The sequence below is a fragment of the Ascaphus truei genome, unplaced genomic scaffold, assembly GCF_040206685.1.
Source record: "Ascaphus truei isolate aAscTru1 unplaced genomic scaffold, aAscTru1.hap1 HAP1_SCAFFOLD_402, whole genome shotgun sequence".
Taxonomy (NCBI): Eukaryota; Metazoa; Chordata; class Amphibia; order Anura; family Ascaphidae; genus Ascaphus; species Ascaphus truei.
Window position 1 is genome coordinate 273,677 of NW_027456733.1, and position 26,611 is coordinate 300,287.

The 26,611-nt window shown below is 41.2% G+C and overlaps 1 protein-coding gene across 3 annotated transcripts; it reads left to right on the top strand.

Annotated features, from left to right (window-relative positions):
- The first annotated feature begins 5,997 nt into the window (after window positions 1-5,997).
- Window positions 5,998-14,565, top strand: CYP2R1 (cytochrome P450 family 2 subfamily R member 1). Of its 3 annotated transcripts, none has more exons than XM_075583878.1 (5): window positions 5,998-6,465; window positions 9,353-9,494; window positions 10,204-10,836; window positions 12,335-12,664; window positions 13,858-14,565. In XM_075583878.1, exons 1-5 carry the CDS (start codon window positions 6,232-6,234, stop codon window positions 14,031-14,033), a joined length of 1,515 nt encoding a protein of 504 aa, XP_075439993.1. In that variant the 5' UTR covers window positions 5,998-6,231; the 3' UTR covers window positions 14,034-14,565. The 3 variants fall into 3 exon arrangements, with proteins under 3 accessions (XP_075439993.1, XP_075439995.1, XP_075439994.1); XM_075583880.1 differs by having other exon boundaries at window positions 6,310-6,448; XM_075583879.1 differs by having other exon boundaries at window positions 6,355-6,491.
- Window positions 14,566-26,611: the final 12,046 nt, after the last annotated feature.

The window sequence follows — 26,611 nt, forward strand, 5'->3', positions numbered from 1 at the left end:
CTCTGTGATTCCGTTCTTTCCGAAATGATTAGATCGGTGAAATAAATAACTTTAGACAGTCCTGCTCTTCTTTGTCAAAATCACTGACAATAGATATTTCTCCCAGATAACACTCGCAAGTATCATTTATAGATGGCAAAAGAGTGCAGGGGCATCTCACTATCACCCGAGTTGTGTAACAATCATCCTCCCGCATGACCCTAAGAAGTGAGAAGACCCTGTACCCTGTAATGATAAAGAACCCATATGTGCACATTCACAGATGTCAGAAAGGTCCCTTAAGCCTGTCTTACCCTATAATCACACATCACACCGTGCCTCCACTGCAGCAAAGGATTCTGGGTAATGAAATGCAAATGAGAACTCAGTGCATACATTTTTGCTTCCAATCCACTTTAACATGGATCCCTATTAGGTTATGCCTGCTGCATTACACATCATTTACAGCAGTCTAAATGAAAGCAGTGGCGTAACAAAAATATTTGGGCCCCTCTGCAACAAAATGTCAAAGGGAGCCCTCCAAATAAAAAAAAATGCTAAATAAATCTAGAGTTCCCCCCCCCCTTCTCTCACACACCCCCTCACTCCCATTTTATTCCCGCCTATCTGAACAAGCTCCTCACTCCTACCACACGCAGCACTTACCTTAGATTTGACTCCAAAGATTGTTCACGATCCCAAGGTTCAACAAGGACTACGTACGCTCCTCCATCTCTTACCGTGCCGCTCACGTCATTTACAACCTACCAGAGACGAATCCACCCAAATCCATTTCCCGGATTTTCTCGCATATTCCCCCCCCCCAAAAAAAAAGTCAGTTTTGCGCTGTAAAATCCGCAAACGGATTTGGTCGTTTTTTTAATCCTCGAATTAATAAAGAAACGCGATTGTGTACAATCCACTATAATAATACAAAAGTGGAATAAATACCTGGCGCATACAAATAGTGATAATATTAACAATATATTATATTAATAATAATAAAATAATATAAAGGATATATCAGTGAAGTGAAGTCTTTTCAAAGTCTATAGGTGAAATGGACTCTGTCCTTGACTTAGGTAGAATAAAGTCACTCTCCTGCATCAAGTTGTATTCCGTGTCGGAGGTAGAAGGATCGTGGTGATTGCCGTAGCTGGGTGTCGAGGGTGCCAGAGGTCCGGGAGGTAGAGGAGCGAGCCGAGATCGAAGGGCGGAGAGAGACTGCGTCGTGAGGAGTAAGCCGGGGTCCAGAGATCTATCAGGCGGGCTCCAGTGGTTTCCTTTGTGTGCACTAATGTAGAGCGATGGCGCGTCAGCTGCAGCTTCATCACACGTTTATATGCACTACACATATACACATTTGGTCTAGCGCTAATTTAAGTTACCTTGTTAACACTGTGTACAATCCACTGACGGATTTGTAGAGTCCACTGATTGTATTGGCAATAATAATAGAAAATTCACACCCATACGCATCTCCCTTTTTGAGATTGATCCCCAGAAATCCGCGGACCAAAGTAGCTGGCTGATTCGCTGCGGATCCAAATTCGCCCCCCAAAAATCGCCCATCTCTACCAGAGACTCTCAAAACTGCCTTCAGTATTGAAATGCTTGTGCTCACCACGAACAAGGTGGGTCCCCGGTACTGAGGTGGGAATAGTATAAACGCCACCCACAGCAATGAGAGCACGCCTGGAGAGTGGATGGTCAAGGTATCCGGGTCAGGGTTAGAGATATAAGAACAGTCCTGATACTTGCCAAGGTCAGGGGTTGGTGCCAGTGGGATAGTAGGAGTCCGATTGCCGTGGTCCAGGGGTAAAGCCAGTAGGATAGTAGAAGTCCGAGTGCCATGGTCAGGGTGCCAAGTCCAAGGGTTAAGCCGGTCTGTACACAGGAGAACAATCTGATGGTAAGGGAACACAGAGCAAGGCAAGGAACATGGGAGCAGCAAGGCTACAAAGAACTATGCTCAGCCAAAGTGCCAGTGGCTCAGCTGAGCACATATGAGGGAATGGATCCAATTGGCAGAGGGGAGGAGCGGAGGTGCGGCCTCAGCGGAGGCAAGGATAGGTGGAGTGGTGCAGGTGACAGGTGGAAGTGATTAGGTGATTAGAGAATGTTGACTTGCAGCTGGGGGAGGTGCAGGAGACAGGTGGGAGTGATGTGAACGGGAGGCGGGTCCAGTCATCATGAGGTCATGAGTACCTCTCCGTGCGCGCGTGGTGATGTCCGCGGAGGTTCCTGAGGTTGCAGGTAAGGGGGGGACGCGTTCCCCGATTCCTTACAGGTATACCATAAGTAATTTCAAGACTTTAGCTGTCTCACATTTTAATCTTTTCTGTAACTGTTACATGCGCCCAAAATCATACATTATCTCTAACTTGAAACAGGAGGGGGTGCAATCGGGCACTCCTAGTGAACATACTGTGAAAATTGAAATAAAAGTGGACTCATAGTACCCTTATTGCTATCACAAAACTAGTAACATGCATCTAAATGTGCCATATTAATACATTAACCACCACCAATAGTGAATAAGTAAAAATGTGATATAATAATAAGTAGCAGCTTCAAGGAGAAAACCCCCTCTAAAGATCCGTTCCAGATCTGTGTGAGTCTTCTATGTCTTCCAGATGAGGGGAGCGCAAGTGGTCCACATCGTATATGAAAATAAAAATAAAGAGAATATAGTGCAACAATGTATGACCCAATCGTCAAGCTAGTTAAAGATAGATGCTAAGCACTCACAAAGTTTTAAATACAAGTAGGCATGTTGGAGACACTTCTCTCTCCAACTGGAGTGGTGCTGGGTGGAGTATGAAATCTATTAGGTTGTATTTCTTCAATCTGTGTATTGCGTGATGTCATCCGCTTAGTACCGCATATAGATGAAAAAAGTAACACAACATAGTATAGTATCGTCTGATCTCTGATGAAAATGTAAGGTAAGTTTCACGATTTTGCACTCACATGTAGGTGTATATAACAGGGCAGTGTAGAGACACTTCTCTCTATATTAGGAGCAGGGCTACTTCAGAATGTGTAGTAACGCTCCCACCGTGGCCAGCTCAATCAAGGATGTGTGCCCCGCCGATGGAAAATATTGTTGTGTTTCAGTATTCTAGTTCATATATCTATGTGGCCTTTTTTCATACAATTCAATATATACCACAAACTGATCCTCAGTGCACTGTTTGTTTGTTTTTCTTCACACTAAACAAATGTGATTTGATAGGGCTGTGTTTATGTATGTATTGAAAATATTTTCTCTCTCAAATCCGGGGGTCAGCTCCTTGTGACCTTGAGCAAGTCACTTTCTCCACTACAAAATAGATTGTAAGCTTTACAGCACAGGGACTCGTGCTTTTAAAAAAAATGTACTGTGTATACAAGAAAAAAAATACACACACATATATATATATAAAACCGAAATAGCCGTGTTAGTCCAGTTGCGATAATGCAGAATAAATGAGTTCTTCAGTATTAGGTGATACCTTTTTTTTGAGAACTCTTGAAAGCTTGTTCTATGACATAAATTGTTAGTCCAAATAAAAAAGGTATCACCTAATACTGAAGAACATATATATATATATATATATATATATATATATATATATATATATATATATATATATATGCAAATATAACTGTATGCTCATCTGCATGTCTTAGGCAGGTCTGCAACCCCGCCTTTCCCCATTATCACCCAGCATACAGCACTTCCACTGCAGCAAGGGATTCTGGGAAATGACATGCAAATGAGCACACAGTGTCACTTTTTGCCTCAATAACCATTTTTAACATGGTTCCCTCTAAGCTTAAGCTTGCTGCATGGTCACAGCTTTGAGCACAGCCAGGGTTAAGGTGCATACCCAGAAAACCACCCACAGACAGCTGTTTCGACCTTGATGGGTCTCATCAGTGTGGGGTTGATTTTACTGGGAATGCAAGAGAGGCTATGGGATAGGCTAAACCATAATACTGAGTTAAGTTATGGTGAGTAAAAAAAGTGACAAAAACCCTCCACAGGAAAGCAAATATGCAAATATAACTGTATGCTCATCTGCATGTCTTAGGCAGGTCTGCAACCCCGCCTTTCCCCATTATCACCCAGCATACAGCACTTCCACTGCAGCAAGGGATTCTGGGAAATGACATGCTAATGAGCACAGTGTCACTTTTTGCCTCAATAACCATTTTTTGAGGCAAAAAGTGACACTGTGTGCTCATTTGCATGTCATTTCCCAGAATCCCTTGCTGCAGTGGAAGTGCTGTATGCTGGGTGATAATGGGGAAAGGCGGGGTTGCAGACCTGCCTAAGACATGCAGATGAGCATACAGTTATATTTTCATATTTGCTTTCCTGTGGAGGGTTTTTGTCACTTTTTTTACTCACCATAACTTAACTCAGTATTATGTTTTATATATGTATATGTATATGTATATGTATATGTATATGTATATGTATATGTATATGTATATGTATATGTATATGTATATGTATATGTATATGTATATGTATATGTATATCTGTATGTATATGTGTATGTATATGTGTATGTATATGTGTATATATATATATGTAGCCCTCTTTCCCCCACCCTCTGGGAGATAAGGCGTCTACGGTGTATGTGGTGCTTAACCTGTGGCTCACAGGAGGCCTGAGCCTCCGCTACTGGGAGCCTGGGGTGTACCTGATTCACTAGGTGACAGCACCTCCACCTGCGCAGGATCCTAATTAGATGGGATAGCCCTGCACAGGAACACACAATAACACACAATAACACACTGCATATAACAATAACCTGCTGAAGTATCTGATTGTACCCCACGAGGTCTGAACATTTGGACTGATAGCTGACGGCATTCTTCATCCTTTTGCTGTGGAGGAGACTCCGTGCTGAATCGTGTGGTGATATACTCAATGCTTATTATTCATTTTCGTTTGTGAGTGAACCTGTTTCCCTCTATTCTATTTTTTGTATTAAATTTTACGCTTTTTACGCTATGGGTTGTGCGCTTTCTCTTTTGTGTTTTTAGATTTTTCTGGATGTGGTTCTCCATCTGAAAGCTGCCCCAAACCCATACAAGCGCAATCATTGGATTAGACAATACAGGAGTGGATTAGTATACTGTACTGGTACAACTAATTTTTTCCCTATCATCTGTTGTTATATGTACAGTTTACACTTTATACTTGCTATTACAGTAATTATATTTGTACTAATATTAAGTTACATATCTATTGGCGCTACTATCTCTGTTATATATATATATATAAAAAGTAGAATTTACCAGATTGGAGTCCGGAAAAAACGAGATATATATATATATGCAAGCTTATGATGTTTTGGCCAAAATTTCTAACTAAAAAAACATATTTTATTATTAGCATTAGCAATGTTATTAGTATTGAAGCATCATTTCTTGTAATTATTACCATGTATGTTTTGTCATTTGGATGTAGCACTGAGCACCCCCTGTGTTTTCCTATATATATACAGTGTTCGACAAACCTATACATTTGCTCGCCCCGGGCGAGTGGATTTAACCCCCGGGCGAGTAAATATTGGCCCAAGCAGCACACGTTTGGTACTAGGTGGCGAGTAGATTTTTTTGTGTGGCGAGTAGATTTTTTGGTGATTTGTCAACGTGTGTGTGTGTGTGTGTGTGTGTGTGTGTGTGTGTGTGTATATATATATATATATATAAAAGGTATCACCTAATACTGAAGAACACACGCACACGCGCGCGTGTGTGTGTGTGTGTTCTTCAGTATTAGGTGATACCTTTTTTTTATTTATATATTATTATATTATTTATATATATATATGTTAATGGAGTAAAATATTTGAGCAATACAAAAGGATTGACTGGTTACAGTTTGCCAAATGCAGACAGTCTGCCACTCTCTGTCACTCAGGCACATTCTAACCCGTCCACCAATCAGAAAGAGACTGTGACAGGGCTTATCGACCAATCAGCAAATTGGAGGCGGATCCAGGAAGTGGGTTGTTCACATAACGCGCACGTGGTTGCAGTTTTTCCCCTTTAGCTTGGGAGAGCAGACGAGACTATGAGGGGAGGGGGCCCATAGAGAGACTGAAGGGCACATGGACAAGGAAAGGGGGGTTGAGAATGATGAAGGAGGAGCAGCCAGGAAGAGGAGTGTTGTGTAAGGGGGTGTCGGCCGCGGGGAGGGGATAGGACTGGTAAGATCTGGGAGCAGAACAATCCCCCACAGCAGCGATGAGTGAGGGGTCCTGGCAGCAGAGCATGGGGCTCCTAGCGCCGGTGTGCGCGGTGCTGGCCGGCTCTGCGGTGCTGCTCGTTGCCGCCTTCATGGTCAGGCACATCCTAAAGCAAAGGAGACCCAGGGGCTTCCCGCCGGGACCCACCGGGTTACCCCTCATAGGAAATATCCTCGCCCTGGCTTCCGATCCCCACGTCTACATGAAGAAGCAAAGTAAGGTCCATGGAGAGGTATTTCACAATCCCATGAATACACGGTGAGGGGGAAGGGGAATTTACTGCTGGGTTTATTCCCATGGTCCAGGTCAGGGGGGGTGGCCAAACCTAGTCCTCAACGCAGTGTTTCCCAACTCCAGTCCTCAGGGAACCCCAACAAGGATTGCTCCAGCCCAGGTGGCTCAGTCAAAATGACTGAGCCGCTGATTGACCCACCTGTGCTGCAGCAGGGACATCCTTAAGACCTGACCTGTTGGGGTTTCCTGAGGACCGGAGTTGGGATACACTGCCCAGGGCGCACACAATCATGGTGAAAGCAGTTGCTCTGAATTTCAGTGTTTTCGCCACCAACAGGTCTGGTTTTTCAGGATATCCTGGCTTCAGCACAGGTGACTCAATCAGTAGCTGTCATATTGACCGCTACCTGTGCTGATGCAGGGATATCCTGAAAACCTGACCTGCTGGTGGCCCCTTGAGAACTAGGGTTGGCTACCCCTGACCCAGTGCTTGGGAATCATTACAGCTTTACATCGCTTTAATTTGCAAAATTAAATGCTGGGTCTGTGTTTAGTTCTAGGCAGGTTTGGTGCGATGCAATGCTAAATATTAATTCAGTGGCATATTCATCTGACAATTAAGAATTGGTAAACTCCCAGTAGCAGCAACCTCTTTTTTTTTTATAATCTGTTTTGTACTTGTCTGTCATTTATGTGATTTATATCACTCTCTGCCCCTATTGTACTGCGCGGTGGAATATGTTGGCGCTTTACAAAAATTCTGATCAGACCATTTGCCTCGCACTCCCTCACCTCTGGGAACAGTCCAGAGTTGGAACTCTTTTAAATGGGATACTAGAAACTGAATTAGTTTTTTTGTAAACTGATCATTACCTGAATATCAGTAGGTATTCTACTAATCCAGGGGTATTCTACCAACTCCAGTCCTCATGGGCTACCAACAGGTCAGGATATCCCTGCTTCAGCATAAGAGGCACAGTTGACGACTGCCACCTGTGCTGAAGCAGGAATATTGTGAAAACCTGACCTGTTTGGCAGCCCTTGAGGACTGGAGTTGGCTACCCCTGTACTTATTTCTTAGGTATTTGCTTACGTGAAACCTGTTTCCTAGATACACGTGACGTTTTGGAAAGTGAGGGGGTTAAAGACCTGAGAGCATGCAATGCAATACCAATTAATGATCTACATGAAAGCTTATGTAATATTGCCAAGAATGATTACAAAAGCGATCTTCGTTTGCAGCACTGGCCTTTAATTTAGAACGTAACGATTTAAAACACAAAAAAAAACCTTTTATCCTATTAAGGATAAATAAAATAAATCAAACCACAGTAATCTATAAAATGCCTCTACTTTTGCAAACCGAATCACATACTTCATTGTTTAAAACGCTCCGCAGGATTAGATGATGAAAAACATTTTGTAAACTTTTGTGGGGGGGCTCCATAAATATGGCTTCCCTTGTGAGATTTCCAATAATTTCATTAAAGTGGAGGCCAAATCAGTCATTTTCAAATGGCTGCATAATTCTTCAGTTTAAGATCCTTCCACTATAACTATAGTGTGTATGTATGTATATCAGGCATGTATCGTCCAGATTTAAAAAAACAAAAACAAAAAAAACACTTTTTTTTTTGTATTTATGTACTTGGCTGGTAACTACAGCAATTTAGTTCTTACACTTGTCCTCACTGTTAACGCCTCCTGTGTGTGCTATGCATGCTGCCATATGGTATAAGAAAGGATGAAGAAATATTAAACTATTCCGTGCACTCTAGGAGTATCTGAGTGTTTTAGGTCTATGTATCAGGACACGGTAAATAAAGTGTTCATTTATTCTGGTTCCATCACATGTAAAAAGTGTGTTTAATCTCTGGGCAGGGAATGTTTTGATGCCAATGGAGAGGGGGGAAAGGACTTGGATGCAGACTTCGTTACCGTTCATTATGATGTGACACTTGTCCCATCCCTAATTCCTCTTAGTGACAGGCACTAAAACACAGACTGACTCAGGGCAAAATAGGTGCACAATGTCTTCGATACACTGACGCCGAGATATGCAGGTTGAAAATACCTCTCTGTGTCATTTTCATGCCAGGATGTCCTTGGTCTGTGCACTTCTGCGCCTGTCCTTCATCTTTCACCATGTATGCCCCCAAGACAAAATCAGTATGCACATACATAACATTCCCTTACAGAGTGATGTAAGAGAGCCCAGGTCTGATGTAACACTGGGTGGGAGGGGGCGGGTGTTCGTCAAGGTGCAGTCCCACTGAGCAACGTCTATGTAGGTAATTGACTGAAGAGGCACACCCAAGTCACATTCTTGCTCTCATATTAAATTACTTCTGTGCAGCAGGGGGTGCCAGTGCATTGCAGAGCATTTTTTTAAAATAAACATCAAGGTGCACTAATTCTTAGCACCGTTTAGTAAATGTGGACCTCAATGTTTATTATCTAGCCCTAAATGCTTTCACAATCCTATCTAATTCTAGTTTGGCATGATAAAGGAAACTTGTTGCAGGGTCGGAACTATATTCCATATCCCTATCAACTATTAAGTGTGCCACTTCTCCTTCGATAAGATAACTTGCTTGCAGGAGGATAACGCCATTGCTTCAAGAGCAAGCTGTTTGCAGTTTGTGCAGAAACAATTACAGTTGTGCAAAACAACCTAGATACATAGATGAGGTTGGAAAAAAGACCTGTGTCCATAGAGTTCACCTATGTTACATTGAGATGACAGATACTTTGTCCTATATTTGCATTTACAGTATATTGATCCGGAAGAAGACAAACAAAAACCCCCAGTTTGGGCTACCATGTTTAATTTGTATATGTCTTTCAGTACTAAATGACAGCATTGTCGCTTCCTATCACTTCAGATATTCAGTCTGGACCTGGGAGGCATATCTACCGTGGTTCTGAATGGCTACGATGTGGTGAAGGAATGCTTGGTTGGCCAGAGTGATGTCTTTGCCGATCGACCGTCGCTTCCTTTGTTTCACAAGTTGACTAAAATGGGAGGTAGGTTTGACCCTTTTTCCAAATAACTAGATTAGTCCTGGAATTTAGAGGTAACCCAAGCAGGCAATGTATTTATTTTTTAGTCATGGGATTAGAGCAGGGGGTCTCCGGAGCAGAGTCCCATTAATTTAGATACTTACTAGCAGGGGATCCGTAATGGCTGCATTTCAAAGCTCTTTCAGGCCAATAGGAAAGTGTGATGTCATCTGGTGCGGCTTCCTATTGGCCCATGTGACGCGGGAGCTTTAAACTTTGCAGAGATACCAGCGCACCCTTCAGAGGCCTGAATGTCTGGAAGCGAGGGGTCCTCTGAGCTGACATTAATGGGGTTCAGCTCTGGAGACCCGTTCAATCCCTTGTAAAAAAAAAAATTTGCTAATAAAATTGCTTGCTTGGATTGCTCCTTTAAATGAATGTTTCTTATTGTAACAGAATAGCGACCATAATAACGGCCTGTTGGATAGTTGTTCAAGTGGCGAGTTTCATTCTACTATCTGTCTTTTACATCCTGCTGAATTGAACGCCTGTGTGTAGTGTCGCTTCTCCAACTGGAGTGGAAACCAAATCCCTTTGTGCTTGGAGAAGGAAAAATAAGGGCGATTTTTATTTTCCACCTGCCAATCTATGGAGTTTATGAAGTAATGCACATTACTGGAGTTTCCATTTTGTTTTTTAATTGGTTACATATCTCGGTTGACACTTTTTTCAGGACTCCTTAATGCAAAATATGGTCGTTGTTGGACAGAGCATCGCAAGTTGGCTGTCAGCTGTTTCCGTAACTTTGGATACGGTCAGAAGTCCTTCGAGAACAAGATTTCAGAAGAGTCCCTGTTCTTCCTTGACGCTGTTGACACATACAAAGGCAAAGCGTTCGACCCTAAACACTTGATAACGATTGCGGTCTCCAACGTCTCCAACCTGATCATATTTGGGGAGCGGTTTAGATACGATGACACAGATTTCCTGCACATGATTGAAATATTCAGTGAAAATATTGAACTGGCAACAAGTGCCTGGGTGTTCCTGTACAATGCATTTCCTCTAATAGGCATCCTGCCCTTTGGGAAGCATCAGCAGCTTTTCAGAAATGCATCGGAAGTGTATGACTTTCTGCTGAGAATCATACAGCGGTTTTCCGAAAATCGGAAGCCCCAGTCACCCCATCACTTTATCGATGCCTATTTGGATGAGATGGATAGGAATGAAGCCGATCCAGATTCCACGTACTCCACTGAGAATCTGATCTTCTCTGTTGGAGAACTCCTCATTGCTGGAACAGAAACTACCACCAATGTTTTAAGATGGGCGTTTTTGTTCATGGCTCTTTATCCCAACATTCAAGGTGAGACACTCATCTTTATTCTAACAGTAGAAATAAATAGTAAGTAGTCACCATAAATCCAAGAGAAGGAACCTGGCATAACCCTTGTGGTACATTACAGTGGTTTCCAACTTTATTTTGGTTAAGGAACCCTATGTGGAATTCTGAGGAACTCCAACCCTCTCTAATAGCGCGTCTGAGATCAGATGCATTCTGCGGAACCCCAACCCTCTCTAATAGCGCGTCTGAGATCAGGTGCATTGTAAAGTCTTCAGTACTGTACAGTATTTGTAACTGTTTTAAAATGACCTGAAAATTACAGGGAACCCCTTTAGAAATGCCCGGGGAACCCAACGAGTTCCTAGAATCCCTGGTTGAAAAACACTGTGCTACAATGTTAGTCTATTGAAACGTCTGTGTTTAGTTGCCAATTAGCTATTGATGTCTAACCGAGGAATTAACTTGTGGTAGTTCTAAAACGGTTTATAGAATAATCACCATAATGGCCATTTTTAAAAGCCGATATAAAAAGGAGCACTCACGTGATTGGAATTACAGGTGCCCAAAAGGACATAGGTTGCTTTATCTATCTAACATATCAATAAAAGGTTGGGAACACTTGCACGAACCTGGTAAAAGGTGTATTTATTAATAAAAATGGTTGTGTTGATCCCAACCTGGACCTTTAAAGTTGGCAAGGAAAAATCCCTAATTGGGTGCTCTATATCCTTAGTGTTGCCTGTGAGCATGACAATAATAATGCACAGTTGGGACCGAAATGTTGACCATTTGTAATAATAAATACACCTTTCTACAAGTCCACGTGAGTACTCTACCTTTCTTGACATTTTTAAGCGCCCCCACAAAGCTGTTTCAGAAACTAATTTCTTAACTACAAAACTACTACAAAAATTGTAATAAGTAAAGGACATTTGGAGTAAGATGTATGTGAGATAATGCTATTCATGGAAATAAATGTGAAACAAAATCTTGGTGTCAAGGTACAGTTTGGCTGGGCACAGCTATATTCAGAAACCCTGTAATTGAAACAATTGCCACCAAAGCACCGCTTGAAGCATCCACTGCTGATTCACTCCCTCCGTTGCTGAAAAAACAGCTATTTCAGATGTGCTTAATGTTGCTGCTGCTGCTAGCAGGTATCAAACCATTATTAGAAGTCCTCTTTGCATTAAACTCATTAGTTGAAAATGTATTGGGTGGACAAAAAATTAATGTTGGTCATAGTTTCTTATCCTCAATGAAGATATACATGCGTATTGTATCTCGTATAGTTAATATATTTACTGATCTTGTCTGTCCATGTAGCTAAATGACATTTAATGGCCATGGATAGATTTGAGGATGGGGTTTTGATGACAATGTGCTTTGGGGCAAATTCTGTTGTATGGGGGGGAAAATCCAGATGGTACAAATTCCATTGGCCACCAAGAACGTTACAATTACGTGGGGTTTTTTTTTATTTATTTTTTATTAACTCTGTCCTTTCTCCGTTTAACAGGCCAAGTTCAGAAAGAAATAGATTTTGTTGTTGGACCAAACCGGATCCCCACCTTAGAAGAGAAATTCAGAATGCCATACACAGAAGCCGTTTTACACGAAATTCTAAGATTCTGCAATATCGCTCCCTTAGGGATTTTCCATGCTACCTCTAGGGACACGGTTGTGCGTGGTTATTCAATCCCTGAAGGCACCACGGTCATCACCAACCTTTACTCTGTGCATTTTGATGAAAAATATTGGTGTGACCCAGAAGTGTTTTATCCAGAGAGGTTTCTGGATAGCGCTGGCCAGTTTATTAAGAAAGACGCTTTTGTTCCTTTTTCGTTGGGTAAGAAATACTGTTCAATACATATAAAACATGTCATGTTTATATTGTACGTTTCATATTTTCCAGGTAAAATGATGCCAGTAGTGTTAATACAAGATGTCTTGTTACGTGCACCTTTCATACCTAGTATCAAACCCACACATGCCCATTTCGTTGCTCATGTGGTATGATGGACATAAGGAGTTTGTCTTATTTGTAAGATAAGCAGCTAAATTTAGATTGTCTCTCCTTGCACTGCCCTTTATCACAATCCCCTGATGGCTTTACTTTCCCAAGTGATTTCAGCGACATCTACTCTGTAAAAGTACCCATATATATGCACACACCTTTCATCTTAATCACTTTGTCAATCAATACATTAAATGTACAAGACAAGACAGTTCTTAATAGATGTAATTGTATGTGTACTGTGAGCACTTCAAATCTCAGCCCATTAAAAGGTATCACAACCTCTCAAAACTAAACTTAAGGAACAAATGTAGCAATCTGAATTTTCTATCATACCATCAACCTACAACATGTTAGGGCAACAAATGATTTAAGTACCAACGACTAATGCCTCTATTTTAGAACAGCTATTTACTTTCCAGCCCATATATTTTTTCCTTCCATTTTTCTCGTTCATTGTACCTAAAGCTCTATGTAAATTACATTTTCACTGTTACCGTCCATTAGAATTCAGTGTATTCGTTGTTTAGCTAGATTAAGTCTGGTATTAAACAACTACACACAAAGCAGAAAGGTTTGTCTTCTATTGTGTAGCACAGTAAATGTTAGGCCATTTCCTCACTAGTACACTTACTGCCATTTAGTGTTAATACACCTGAGCCACAATGTATGGATCCTATTGCAATGGGCATTATGAAAATGAAGGGGGTTAAATCCCAATATGTACAAAGGACATGCTACAGAATAATTTCCAAGATAAACAAAAAAAAAACAATGTAGCTCATTTAAAGTGCAATCCCTATTAGGGGCCTCTGGCTGAAATTGCTCTAATAGCCAGATTCTGCAAAGACCAATGCAGAATCCTTGATGAAATATTTTAGCATACCAGCAGGGAAGGAAGAATCCCATTGGTTGTACATTTGCATGAATTCCCACTCGTATCTTTTTAACTTGCTGTGAGTTTGTTTGACTGATAAGTGTGTTGTGTTGCATCAACTTTAATTGCTCTGTTTTTAATTGCTTAGGTAGAAGACATTGCCTTGGAGAACAACTGGCCCGAATGGAAATGTACCTGTTCTTCACCGCGCTGCTGCAGCGGTTTCACCTGTGTTTTCCACATGGGTTTGTGCCCAATCTCAAGCCAAAGCTGGGCATGACCTTGCAGCCTTATCCATACAACATATGTGCCGAGAGACGTTAGGGACATAGTAGCTTGTTACAAAGCAACTACTTGGGAAACCACAATGGAAATAATGACGTGCATTCCTACTTACGTCCGAGTGTAGTGGTGTGCTTTTTAAGACCGTGCCTTTGCTTTCCCTTTACACCATAACATACACAGCCCTGACCACTACAACTGTGGGGTCATCGCAAGACCCTTTATTTAATAAGATTGCTATTTTATGACCAGCTTTGTAACATTACATCATGAAAAACAGTGATCACTTTATTTTATTGAAGTTTTAAATTATGCTAAATGGGAATGTGCTTTTTTTGCTTTTACTTATTGTCAATGTTGTTGTCGATAATGTTATAATCGATAGTTACATTTGTTTAAACTATCACTGTCTTCATATGTAACTCACTAGTTTGCGGCTGGTGAATTCAATGTATTTTGACTTTTTCTAACTACAGTATATGGGGCTTTTCTCTTGTATAGTGTGTGTGTATATATATTGTTGATCCTTCGATTTGGTGACTGACTTTCATTTTCTACAATAAATTGCTTCTTTTCTAAACCAAGCAGAGTTTCGTAGGTCATTTTATTAGCAAATGTATATAGATATTGGTAGTGGGGAAAGTGTGGCATATTTTAAAAAAGGACATTCCTATGGTTTTTATAATAGGAAAATATCTTTAAGGTTTGCATATTAATATTTCATCACTCCGAGCCGGTCCTGTGGATCTGGAGTTCATTCCTCGTTGCAAAAGACAGCACCATATTTATTAAAGCAGAGAATTAGCCAATAGGTTTTAGCTTTGACCTCCTTTTAATTTCCCTCCCATTAGGAATTCCAGTTTTAACCAAAAAAAACACTGGTGGGGAAAAACAGACGGATCATCTAGCACTTCTAGTTAAAAAAAATGGTTCACGGAGGAAGTGAACCATGGTTTCCTACAGAGAGATAAACCTCCGTGTAGCAGCACAGACACAGAGGAGATGAAAGTGTACCGATTTAAATGTCTCAATTTGTTTTCATTAACTGATTAAAAAATATATATAATTTAATCAGAAACAAACTGTTGTTCACAAAAAATAAACCACATATCAAACTCTCAATGGTGGTTTGGTTTAACTTGTTACCATGCCTTGTATTGTCCATATCATTTATAAATATATATTTATAGAACTGTATGCTTTAGTTGCACTAATCTTACTCAAAATAACTTTATAATTTATATACAACACTTTAATTTATATAGAAATAAAAAGGAAACTAAACAACCCAGAAACGCAATATTTTAAGTAACTCTAGTCTAATCTAGAGCTTGACCCTTTAATGAAATTGTTTTAATGTAACTCGTTCATTTGGTGTGCCATCACATGGAATGTAGCTCTACATATAACATTGTGAAGAAGGGGTCGAGCTCTGGCTTATACCAAGGGTTTTTAATATTACATTTCTACGTCTTCATTTCCTTTTTTTTATGTTTATGAAATGTTCTATTTTATTATGAGGACATTTGAGTGCAACAAAAGGATACTGTTCTATAACTATATATTCACCTACAGTATATACTGGTGTTAATCCGATCTGAGCTCTTCCATCACCAACAATGTGTCGTCTAATGTTTCAGTAGAGCTATCATTTTCTTATCAATATACCTTCATTAATAACAGCACTGAGTGCATTCCAGAGGTAGTATCTATAATACCTTGTATTTCTTTCAACCAATAATTGTACTAGACTATGGTATATATTTTACAACTTGTATTTAATGAAGAATTCTACATTCTTATCTAAACTGGCAATCGTTTGGTGCTCCTGTTATAAATCTGTCAAAATCCTGATTGTGTGCCTAAAGTAATGGCCCAGTTTCAATCAATCCTTCAGCCAGTGTAACTCAGCAGCTACAATGTATCCTTATTCCTAAGGTAATTTATTACAGTTTGCAACTCAAACTTCTGGGAACATTGGTAACAAATTATCACAAACATGAAGGTGTTGTAAAGACCTTGCACTGCTTGGGGAAAAGGATGCTTTAAAAATTGCATTAAGTTGAATAATAGTCACTAATACAACAGAACTTTTTTTTTTAACATAGGTCACATGTTGCTGCTTTAAGGATAATACTGTTTATGGAATATACACAAGTCAATGCTTGAAGTGGACTAGCAAATTAAAATGTTCTAAACTAAGTTGAGATCTGGCTTCTGGTCTACGTTTGCAAAGCTATTAAACACGTGACGTGAAACAATTGTTTCAAATGCCACAGAATATATCTGGCAGCTTTCACTATATTGCAATATTATATATAGTATGATATATTCTGCAAAGTGGCACTGTGACCTTAAGAGTATATCACTTCACATATGACAAACATAGCCCGATAGTTACAATACCATTTCAGAAAGTAACTTTAACTAACAATCACATTCTGTTTAGAAAGCTTAATTGCAAAAACCTGAGTATATATAACTATTTAATTTTTTTAAGAGGCTCATTTAACATAAATGTAGATGGAGAGGTTCTTGGGGTATACAGTATGCAACGTAGTTTGAAGATTTTCTATATAAGTCACCAAAGACCCCTCTAACAAGGTCTCTTGTTAATTAAATTGAAATATAAAGCCAAGACTGGTTGACCCTGTCCCATGCAATCTGAGGTGGTTGCTAGAGATGGCTCAATGTTTTTCTTGGAATGTGACACGCTTTGTCCTGTCCTGATTGTCCTCAACCGTGGAATTCCACAGATCTGTCTCCGTCACCTGCCGGGTTTTCGGGAGGAGGAAGAGCTTACATTTTAGTACCGTCTCCAATTGTATGTATGTGCATGTATATATCCCCTACATATAAATGAGAGATGCGTTTGCTGAAAAAGGAGCACACTGGAGGTACCCTGGGAGATATGCAAAGTATGTTTAAATGAGTTCCATCCCACACTTCCTGAAAGGCTCTCCGCTGTCCATCAATAACTATTGACTTAACAGGCCTAAGGCACCTACTGTAGTGACTGGAATAGTCTACTGGTCCGACCCAACAGGATTACTTCCTGTTTGGTGACCACTGCCATGGGGACAATTGGTTAAGCTCCCACCCTACAGTTGAGATGGAATTTTTTCTGTTCTATTTGTGGGAGGACCATAAACAGCTCCTCCTTTCCACCCGAGGTAGTCTTTTTCTGTCTCATGTTAATAAGCAGAGGTAGTTTGTTGTTTTAAATTGTTCAAGTGAGGCTTACCTGACTGCCTTGGGTAGTCGATCCAGGGAAGTTCTGGCCTCTTCCTCCCTCTGAAACCTGAACTCCAAGGCGCCGATCAAAGTCCGCGGAGGTAGCAGCTGCAAGACATGCCGAAGCGCCTGTGTACGTGGCCCTCTTCCGTTGGCACAGACCAAGGCCGCCGCGGGGGAGGGGAGAGGAGGGGGGAAGAACAGCTCCATGGGGTCATGCAGCACGAGTCACGGTGATGTCACACAAAGGAGAATAAGTGGGCTTTTTAATAAAAAAAAAAAAACAAGTAAAAAGGTCACACCAGTTTGGAGAGACTGCAGGACTCCTCCTCTGGGGAGTCGGAAGAGGATCAATTTTGCAGCATGGAGGCAGATATTGAGTCGTCGAATAATGACTATTCCACAGAGGGAATCGTTGGTGTTTGATTTGCAGCTCACTAAGCCTCTCACGAAGGTGGTAAATGAAGTTCTGCACATAGAGAACAAGCCGTCCTTACAGTACCGAAGGATCGTATTTTCAAAGGCCGCCATATAAAGGCTAGAGCCTTTTTTTGTGTACGATGTAAAGCAAATAATCAAGAATGAATAGACACAGCCCGACAAGTGTGTCCATGTACAGAAAATTCACCAGGATGTTCCCATTCGAGAAAAAACAAAAGAATCAGCGAAAACCTGGGATTTACCTCCTAAAGTGGATGCCGTGATCTCAAGATTCGAGAGACATATACAATGTTACCAGTGGATGGCGCAGCCTCCCATGACGCTATGGACAGGCGCATGGAAGGGGCTTAAAAAAATTATTTTACGGCTGCATGAGTAGCGTGTAGGCCGTAGGTGGCCATAACATCCAAATCTAGAGCACTGAAACGGTAGTTTCCAAACCTAGAAGAGGTTCTAGAGAAACTAGTCAAACGATCCCAGATCGTCAAGGCATTCTCTGAGCTGAGGCTAGTGGCGGAGTTCATATCCGAGGCATCATTGAATTCAGAAAAAGCTGCCAGCGAGATCTATGGCCTTGTCAGTAGTAGCTAGGAGGGCATTCTGGTTGTTTGCTGTTTGTTTTGTTTAAGTTCCCACGTGTTAAATGAAATAAAGTATAACAATATGTCTATATCTGTATGTAGCCCTTTGCCGGGGACCAATTATGTAAGCGGTTAACAGCCTTAATGGGTTTACCAGACCAGACTCTGATATTGCCCCTCCCCACCATGTGATGTAGGATGACTATGCAAAAAGGTACAGCTACACCCCAGTATGTCTTGTGACCAGTGATATCAACATAGGGCGATAGGTTATATATAGCTACACCCAATGTTCTAGAGACAGACTCATCAGAGGTCTCCTGGGATCTTTACGGAGTCCTGTATATAGGTTTAAGTGTATAGCTACAATGTGTTAAGATGTATCCTGTCACCATTTGTTGTTTCCAGTTAGGGAACGCGCCCTTAAGCACCAGTAGTAAAGATACCTAATTGTTTTTACTAAAAGCATGCTTCCTTCTGTAAGATAGCGAGGAGTTCCCTGTTAGCAACTCCGGAGTGTGTTTGGATCGGCCCAACCGGAGGGTCCGTAATGCAATCCTGATTAGAGCGGTATGGGAGAAGTGTGCGGTACAGAGTAGCGGGACATAAATCCCGGAGGCCAGAGTGTATTCCATAGAAGTCCATATAATATGGGGCATCACCGACTATGCAAGAGACTGCCAATTTAACCCTTACTACGGGTAATAAGCCAAATACCTCCCCAGTGTTGGAGTAAGCACTACAAAGGGCTTCATTTGGGTGAAGCCCAAATGAGCCTAAGTACCTTCCCAGCAGAAGAGTGAGAGCTACCACGTAAAGCACAGTGTAACCTTAGTGTTTGGAGCATTATAAACAGATAATAACAATAGCATGTTCTTGTATAGCGCTGCTAGTTTTACGTAGCACTTTACAGAGACATTTTTGCAGGCACAGGTCCCTGCCCCGTGGAGCTTGCAATCTATGTTTTTGGTGCCCGAGGCACAGGGAGGTAAAGTGACTTGCCCAAGGTCACAAGGAGCCGACAACGGGAATTGAACCAGGTTCCCCTGCTTCAGACTCAGTGCCAGTCAGTGTCTTTACTCACTGAGCCACTCCCTCTCTTTTTCGGCTATAAACAATTCCTGATGCCCATCCTTGTCCTATCTGCATAGCCATGCCCAGCCTGCACCTACCCAGCACTCTGAACAGGTATGAGACTGAGCACTGCTATGTATATGGTCAATCTGATGTAACCACCTTTAGACCCGGGAAAGGAGGGTTAGGTGTAGCTGTAAGAACAAATGTAACAAAAACACAGCATTAGTCCTCATTATTGTGTTTCCTTATAATGAAAAACGGTAAATACCTCTATAAACTAATGAAAAACGCCCAATCAAAATCTGGAATTAGAACTCTCAAAGTAGATAGAGATGGAGTTCTCTCAAGCAAAAATTCAAAGGAAGCACTTGAGATCCCACTCAGAATTCAAGCCGTGAGGCTGAAGTGTATTGAGAGTGAAGATCCAAAGAAATACATGAAAACAGGGAGGGAAATAGAGGGGGCTTGCGAGGTGTTAAACAGGGGGGGGGGGGGACTCACAACTCCGCCGACGATGGAGGATGGGGAGGGGGGGGGGGTCAACTACACCTCTGTTATGGTCTCTCAATAGTAAAGAAACACTGGAGTATTTTTTCTTTAGATCCCCTTATACGCAACATAGTATCCTCTGATCCCAAAGTTATTTTCACAAAGTCACAAACATTAACATCACCCAGTATGTTACACACACAGAAATCATGTCAGAACATTGGTTTATTTCCACATTTGAAGGGCTCATTCAGATGTGGCCACTGCAAGATCTGTCCCTATTCACAAAAAACACAGACCTTTGAAAACAGTAATAGAACTGGGAAACGTACCATTAAAACCTTTACTACGTGTCAGACTAGTTATGTAGTATATTTACTCACCTGTGGTTGCCACAGAGAAAATGTGGGACTAACCACCAGATTACTAAAAATACGAGAATTGGAACATTTAGGACTAATTTCCAACAAGGATACCAGTCATCTCGTGTCAAAACATTTTGTGGATTGTCAGACAGACTCTCGACACTCATTCAAATACACAGCCGTAGAACACATTCCTGTCCCCAAATGTGGTGGCAATGGGATCAAAATACTTTTTCAAAGAGAAGCTTTTTGAATCTTCACTCAATACACTTCAGCCTCACGGCTTGAATTCTGAGTGTGATCTCAAGTGCTTCCATTGAATTTTTGTTTGAGAGAACTCCATCTCTTTGAGAGTTCTAATTTTAGATTTTGATTGGGAGTTTCTCATTAGTTTATAGAGGTATTTACCGGTTTTCATTATTGTGTTTCCTTATAATGAGGACTAATGCTGTGTTTTTGTTACATTTGTTCTTACACCAACGTGGTCTCAATATTAAATAAGATTATAAATATTTTTTTTAAATGAATATTATTATTATCTGTCATTGATAGAGACTCTGGTTCAGTTTGTATTGACTATTTTTCGTTGAAATCTGACCCAAGTTCTCTGCTATCCAATAGAGGCTATTAACCAATTCCTTGCTGTCTTCCATTCATTTCTGTTGGATAGCGTTCCACGTCTAGCACCAATTTTGTCTTGATGCAGCCCACGTTTAAAACGTATGTATTCTCACCTTAATGTTACAACAATAGTGGATATATTTTACTTTGTTCCATTAGAATACTGTATTCCCTCTTTTTATTAAAGACATTTGTCAAAATACTATAACGTCAAAACTATTTAAAATAATATTGAAACAATTAAAAAATGGTAATTTAAATATTATGTATGTACTCCAGCCATGTTAATTTTGTGATATCCATTAACATCTTGACAAATTCTACACAGTGCATACTCAGCTGGAGAGTTCATGTCCACCATCCCATTGGACGGGGTTTCATTGTTTGATTTTCGTAAGTCACATTCAGCTGTGTCTGATGATTTTACTTATTCATGTGTCTTTATATACAGTATACAGTAGAGGCAACTCTTATTCTAACAAAAACCAGTGGCAATTCCCCAAAAAACCCAGGAAACACCCAGGTACATTCTGAATACATGCCTTAAACTTTCCTTAAACTAGCCCCAGCATTTCTGCATTGATTAATGGCCTATCAGATTAACAGCGGGGGGTCCCTGGCAGTCCCATTCAAACTGAATTGGACTGCCAGGGATCCCTGCTGTGTTAATCCTATGGGTCGTTAGTCAATGCAGAAATGCCTTAAACGTGCCTCAAACTAGCCCAGCACATACCCAGCACACACCCAGCACACACCCAGCACACACCCAGCACACACCCATTTGTATGTGCAGTACTCCTTGAGAAAGCACCACTACAGCGTGAAACGCGTGGGAGGCTTTCTACTCTGAGACTGCTTTATTTGTATATGTCTCAATAAAGCCACATTGCATCTTTTTGCCTACACCTGGGTTCCCATGCAAAATAGTTTAGGATTCGATTCCTACCGCTGTTGCTCCAGATTTTCCTTGCTCTTTTTATTAAAAAAAACTGTAGTACTTCCCTTTCACGGAGAACAATCCAAAAAATAGTGCCAGGTAAGTGGTAGCGTAAGAGCCATTTTTTTTAACATTTATTATTGATTCCTACCTGGTAACACAGAGATAAATAATTTGTTTAATACTTCTGCTTTTTCCTTATCTCCAATATATGAATAATATATTTGCCTGCCCATCTCAAACTGAAAGGGTCCTATTTTTTCTTTTCTATTATTTGTTATTAAGGTACTTAAAGAACTTTTTAGGGTTGATCTTACTTTCTATTGCAATACTTTTTTCATTTTCAAATTTTGCTAATTTGATTGCTCTTTTGCACCTTTTGTTACATTCCTTATAATTCTGATACGATGCCTCCATCCCTTCTGACTTCAAGAATCTAAGCGCCTTCCTCTTCTTGTCCATTTCTTCCCCTACCTGTTTATTTAGCCACATTGGTTTAGACTTGTTTGTTTCTTTTATACTTATTACCCAAGGGTATATACACTGATGTGTGCTTGTCTAACAATGGTTTAAAGACTGCCCATTTATCTTCTACGTTTCCCTGCAAATGTACTGTACCTTCTCCATTTTTGCAGAAGTATTTTGGCTTCCTCGATCTCATAGATGGTGGTTTATAGCAAATCCCTACAAACATTTTCTTCATACTTTTGCCTCCACTGCTAATTTGTATCCACGAGGTCTCTACGTTTTCATCATTCCCTTCATAAACATCTTCCCTTATAATAGGTTTTAAACCTGGTTTAACATATAAACATACAGCACCACCTTTTCTATTTGCTCGTGCCTTCCAAAAAAGGGAATAACCCTCTAAATGAACTGCCCAGTCATGAGTTTCATCCCACCATGTTTCAGTAATGCCTATGATATTATACTGGTCCCTTGTAGCTATTAATGCAAGCTCCCCCATTTTATCTGTCAGGCTTCTTGTATTAGTAAGCATGCATTTAAGGTTTTTTTTTTCCATCTATGCTACTGTTATCTTATCTCCTCCTGCCTTTCTACTCCAATTGGATGTAGTCTTTAGAAGTTTACTAGTACTGTATTGTGTATTTATAATGCATGTCTCCTTCCTTGCCAAAATCCTACCTCCCTCCATGACCCCTTGCTTTTTCCCCATTCCTATCTATTCTGTCCAGTTCATAATCTGTTTCTTGTCCCTCTCGCCTCTTTGATAGTTTAAAATCTCCCCCAAAACCTTTTTAACAACCTTTTTGGGGTTACAATGCCACCAATTAAGGTATTATGCCCAGCTGGTTACCCCTGAGTCTTATTTCAGGTTTTAGAGTGTCAGCTCTTCATACTGTGTACTGTATTGTGCTTGCAATGAATGTAATTGCATGACATAGATTTTATGTGTGTTTTACCTTTCCGGGAGTGCTAGCCAGTGGAGATTCTCAAGCTATGAGTTTCAAGGGGGGAGGGGGGTTTGCGGTAAAAGTGTTGTCAGATTGTGTCTAGGTAGCCGGGGTCCAGAGTTGCTGGTTACCCCAAAAATGTATCCAGGTCAGATTCCCAGGGACATATAGACATATCACCCCAGTCAAAATCCTCCCTTGAAAACAGTTACATAACTCACCGCCAGGTTTCCCTGCTTCAGCACAGACCAGAAAGGTAAATGAGAGCTTAGGGATTTATGTATCCCGGGTATATGGCAAGTGGGAAGAAAAGTATATAGTCCCATTCTACCCCTCATAGCCCAGAAGACTTAGACAAGGTAAAAGTATATTTTTATTGAACTGAGATGTTTGTAAATGTATTATACTTATAAGCTGGGACTTTTAAAGACGTTACTATGAGGGGGGCTAGTGGGCTACCAATTTGTGGTGCCACTAAGTCTGTCCTAGGTCCGTACCTGAAAACCACAGATGCTGCCAGAGGTGTTAAAGCCATTTGGGCAGGATGGTTAGGTGGATTACCCACGTCCGGGAAACAATGCAAGCCATCCTGGCTAGCATCTGCCTTCCCAGATGTGGAGGCACCTAACCCAGCGGGTGGCTTCTGAATAACAAGTGGCTAAGGTGGCAAACTCGCGCATGCCCTTGTTACATTCAGAAGAACCGCTTGCCTCGCTTTGGAAGACTGGCAGCCCTCTGATTGGCTGGTTGTAAAATTCCCAGTCTCAGATTGACTGTAGTATTTCATGAATGAATCTGAAATACTATAAGAAACTCAGAAGCCAATCCGGACCTCAGATTCTAAGCACCAAAACAGCAGCGGCAAATTTGAACTCACCAAAAGATGCTCTTGGAGAAATAGCAGCGACCGGCTTCAGAGCTTTTCAAGTCCCGACATTTTCTAAGTCCCACTTTTCGGGGACAAGTTCTGAGAAGAGAACGTGGTGGTCATGGCTGGAACTACATGTCGAAAAGAGTACCAGGACGTTTGGTACTATCTCCCGGTCAAGGAATTTGGCATCTCCGGAAGAGATATAGCGGTGGCGTCTGGAAACTCATGCCGATTTGAGTGCCAGAACTTTTCGGACTGAGTCCCGGTCAACCTAAAGACTTTGTTTTATGGACTATTTTGATTAGGAAAGTTTAGTTTTTTAGCCCAGACCCCCAGTAAGTGTGTTTTCTCCAGTATATTGTAATTCAATGTGTGTACAGCTGTTTCTAAGGAATAAATCACAATTTGTTTTACTTCTTAGTTTTGCTCAGTGACATGATCCCGGTATAAAGGTGTAAATACCTGGTCTCCCGTGACACCCACTTCATTGAGCTGCAGTCCGTCCCTAGCATAAAGATTGCACATATCAGAAAAGGAGTCCCAGTGCTGTAAAAAAAAAAAAAAAAAATCCCTCCTTCCTACACCACTTTCTTAACCATGCATTAACCTCCCTAAGCTCCGTCTGTCTCCCTGGGGTAGCACATGACACTGGTAGTATTTCTGAAAATACCTTGGGAGGGCCTTGCCTTAAGATCCCCGAAATAATTTTTTAGGACCCTCCATCATTCTCCAACATTGGGTCAGTCCCAGCCCCTCCCAACAATCAGCCTACCCGATCCGCAATGTGCTGACCCCGAGCATGTGGTTGACAACCCGCTTGGTTCATGCGGGCATGGCAACAGATTGCCCTATCTACTTTCCTATTAATGAAGTTCCCTACAGCAAATGCATTGTGCGAACAAAGTCAAAGTGTCAAGTCCTGATTATATTGTATTTTCTGGTTGATCTGCTTTGCAATCTGGAAACTTTGATAAATAATTCTATTAGTGCCAGATAGGCCTTACCATTATTTCTTGTAATTTTGTACTTGTACAGTACGACTCAATGTGCAAAATTACGTTTCTTCCCCCCCCCCCCCCCCCAATTTGCATAAAATCTAAGTGTTGTGAACCCCAGTTCAGCTATTTTAAACAGCCAGTCATTCTTGGCTACCTTGGAAGGGGCTCTTTTCAAAACGAGCTACTGGTGAAAATAGTACCAAGTTTATCTTACAAAAAGGTAGACTATAGGATTGCTTTGATAATCTGCCACTGTTCTCTGCGTCACTTTTTGCGAGTTCCCGTGTCTTTTGCGCCCCTCTCCTTGCTAGGATAGTTTCCAACAGACGACAGAGAAGCCCAATGCTACATCCAACATGACAAAAATACACAGTAAAATACTTATATATTCTCTTGAAAAACAGTCATTTAGTTTTACCCTTTGGCCAAAGCGTTGTAAGCCATGACAAGGCAGACCCTGTTCGCAAGTAGTAACACTACCAGATAAAATACTAATAATATATCTCTATTAGGATTACAATTCTCATTTACCTCTATTAGGAGGGAGAAAGACCACATTGGATCTATATTCAGTAGAATTAAAGGTCCCTTCATTCTACTGGATATAGATCCAATGTGGTCTTTCTCCCTCCTAATAGAGGTAAATGAGAATTGTAATCCTAATAGAGATATATTATTAGTATTTTATCTGGTAGTGTTAGGACTTGCGAACAGGGTCTGCCTTGTCGTGGCTCGCAAGCTTACAATGCTTTGGCCAAAGGGTTAAACTAAATGACCCTTTTTCAAGAGAATATATAAGTATTTTACTGTGTATTTTTGTCATGTTGGATGTAGCATTGGGCTTCTCTGTCGTTTGTTGTATACATATGCCACGCTCAAAAGCACTCCATTTTGACACTTATATACATATTTTGTGGGGGCTCAGGGGTTCCCAAAAAGAGCTTGCTGGGTTTTTTTTTGGAATAGTTTCCACCCATAATAATGCATTTTTCTTGTACTCTGTATCACTGACAGTGTACACTGCTATACATAGAATTTTTGCAGGTATAAGTCCCTGTCCCATAGAGCTTACAATCTATTTGTTGGTGCCTGAGACACACGGAGATAAGTGGACTTGCCCGAGGTTACAAGGAAATTACACCAGGATCTGAACCAGGCCCCGTGTTTTAGGCCACGATTATAGTGCCAATGCGCGACGTCGCACACACGAAACAAACTAGGCTTCCAGCGATTGGGAGGCGTGGCTGTGATGTCACGTGAGCGGATCGCCCTCATTGGCCAAACCGCTCACGTGACGCGGCCGTCACGCTCCAAAAACAACTTCGGTTGTCTCCTCTATTATCTGGCGCTCCGTAGCGCTTGGTCGCGCGCACTATGTGTGCCTTCATTTGTCTACACTAATTTGTTCCGGCGTCGCGCGCTTGCGCCGCGCCACACCACTATAATTGCGGCCTTATGCTTTTAAGAGTCAGTGCTTTTACTCGCTGAGCCGCTCCTTCAAGTGCGGCAAAGCCAAAGGGGCACTTAAGCCCATCCACCTGTCACACAAAGGTTAGCCAAACATACTTCATATAATGTCCACAGTGGTAAC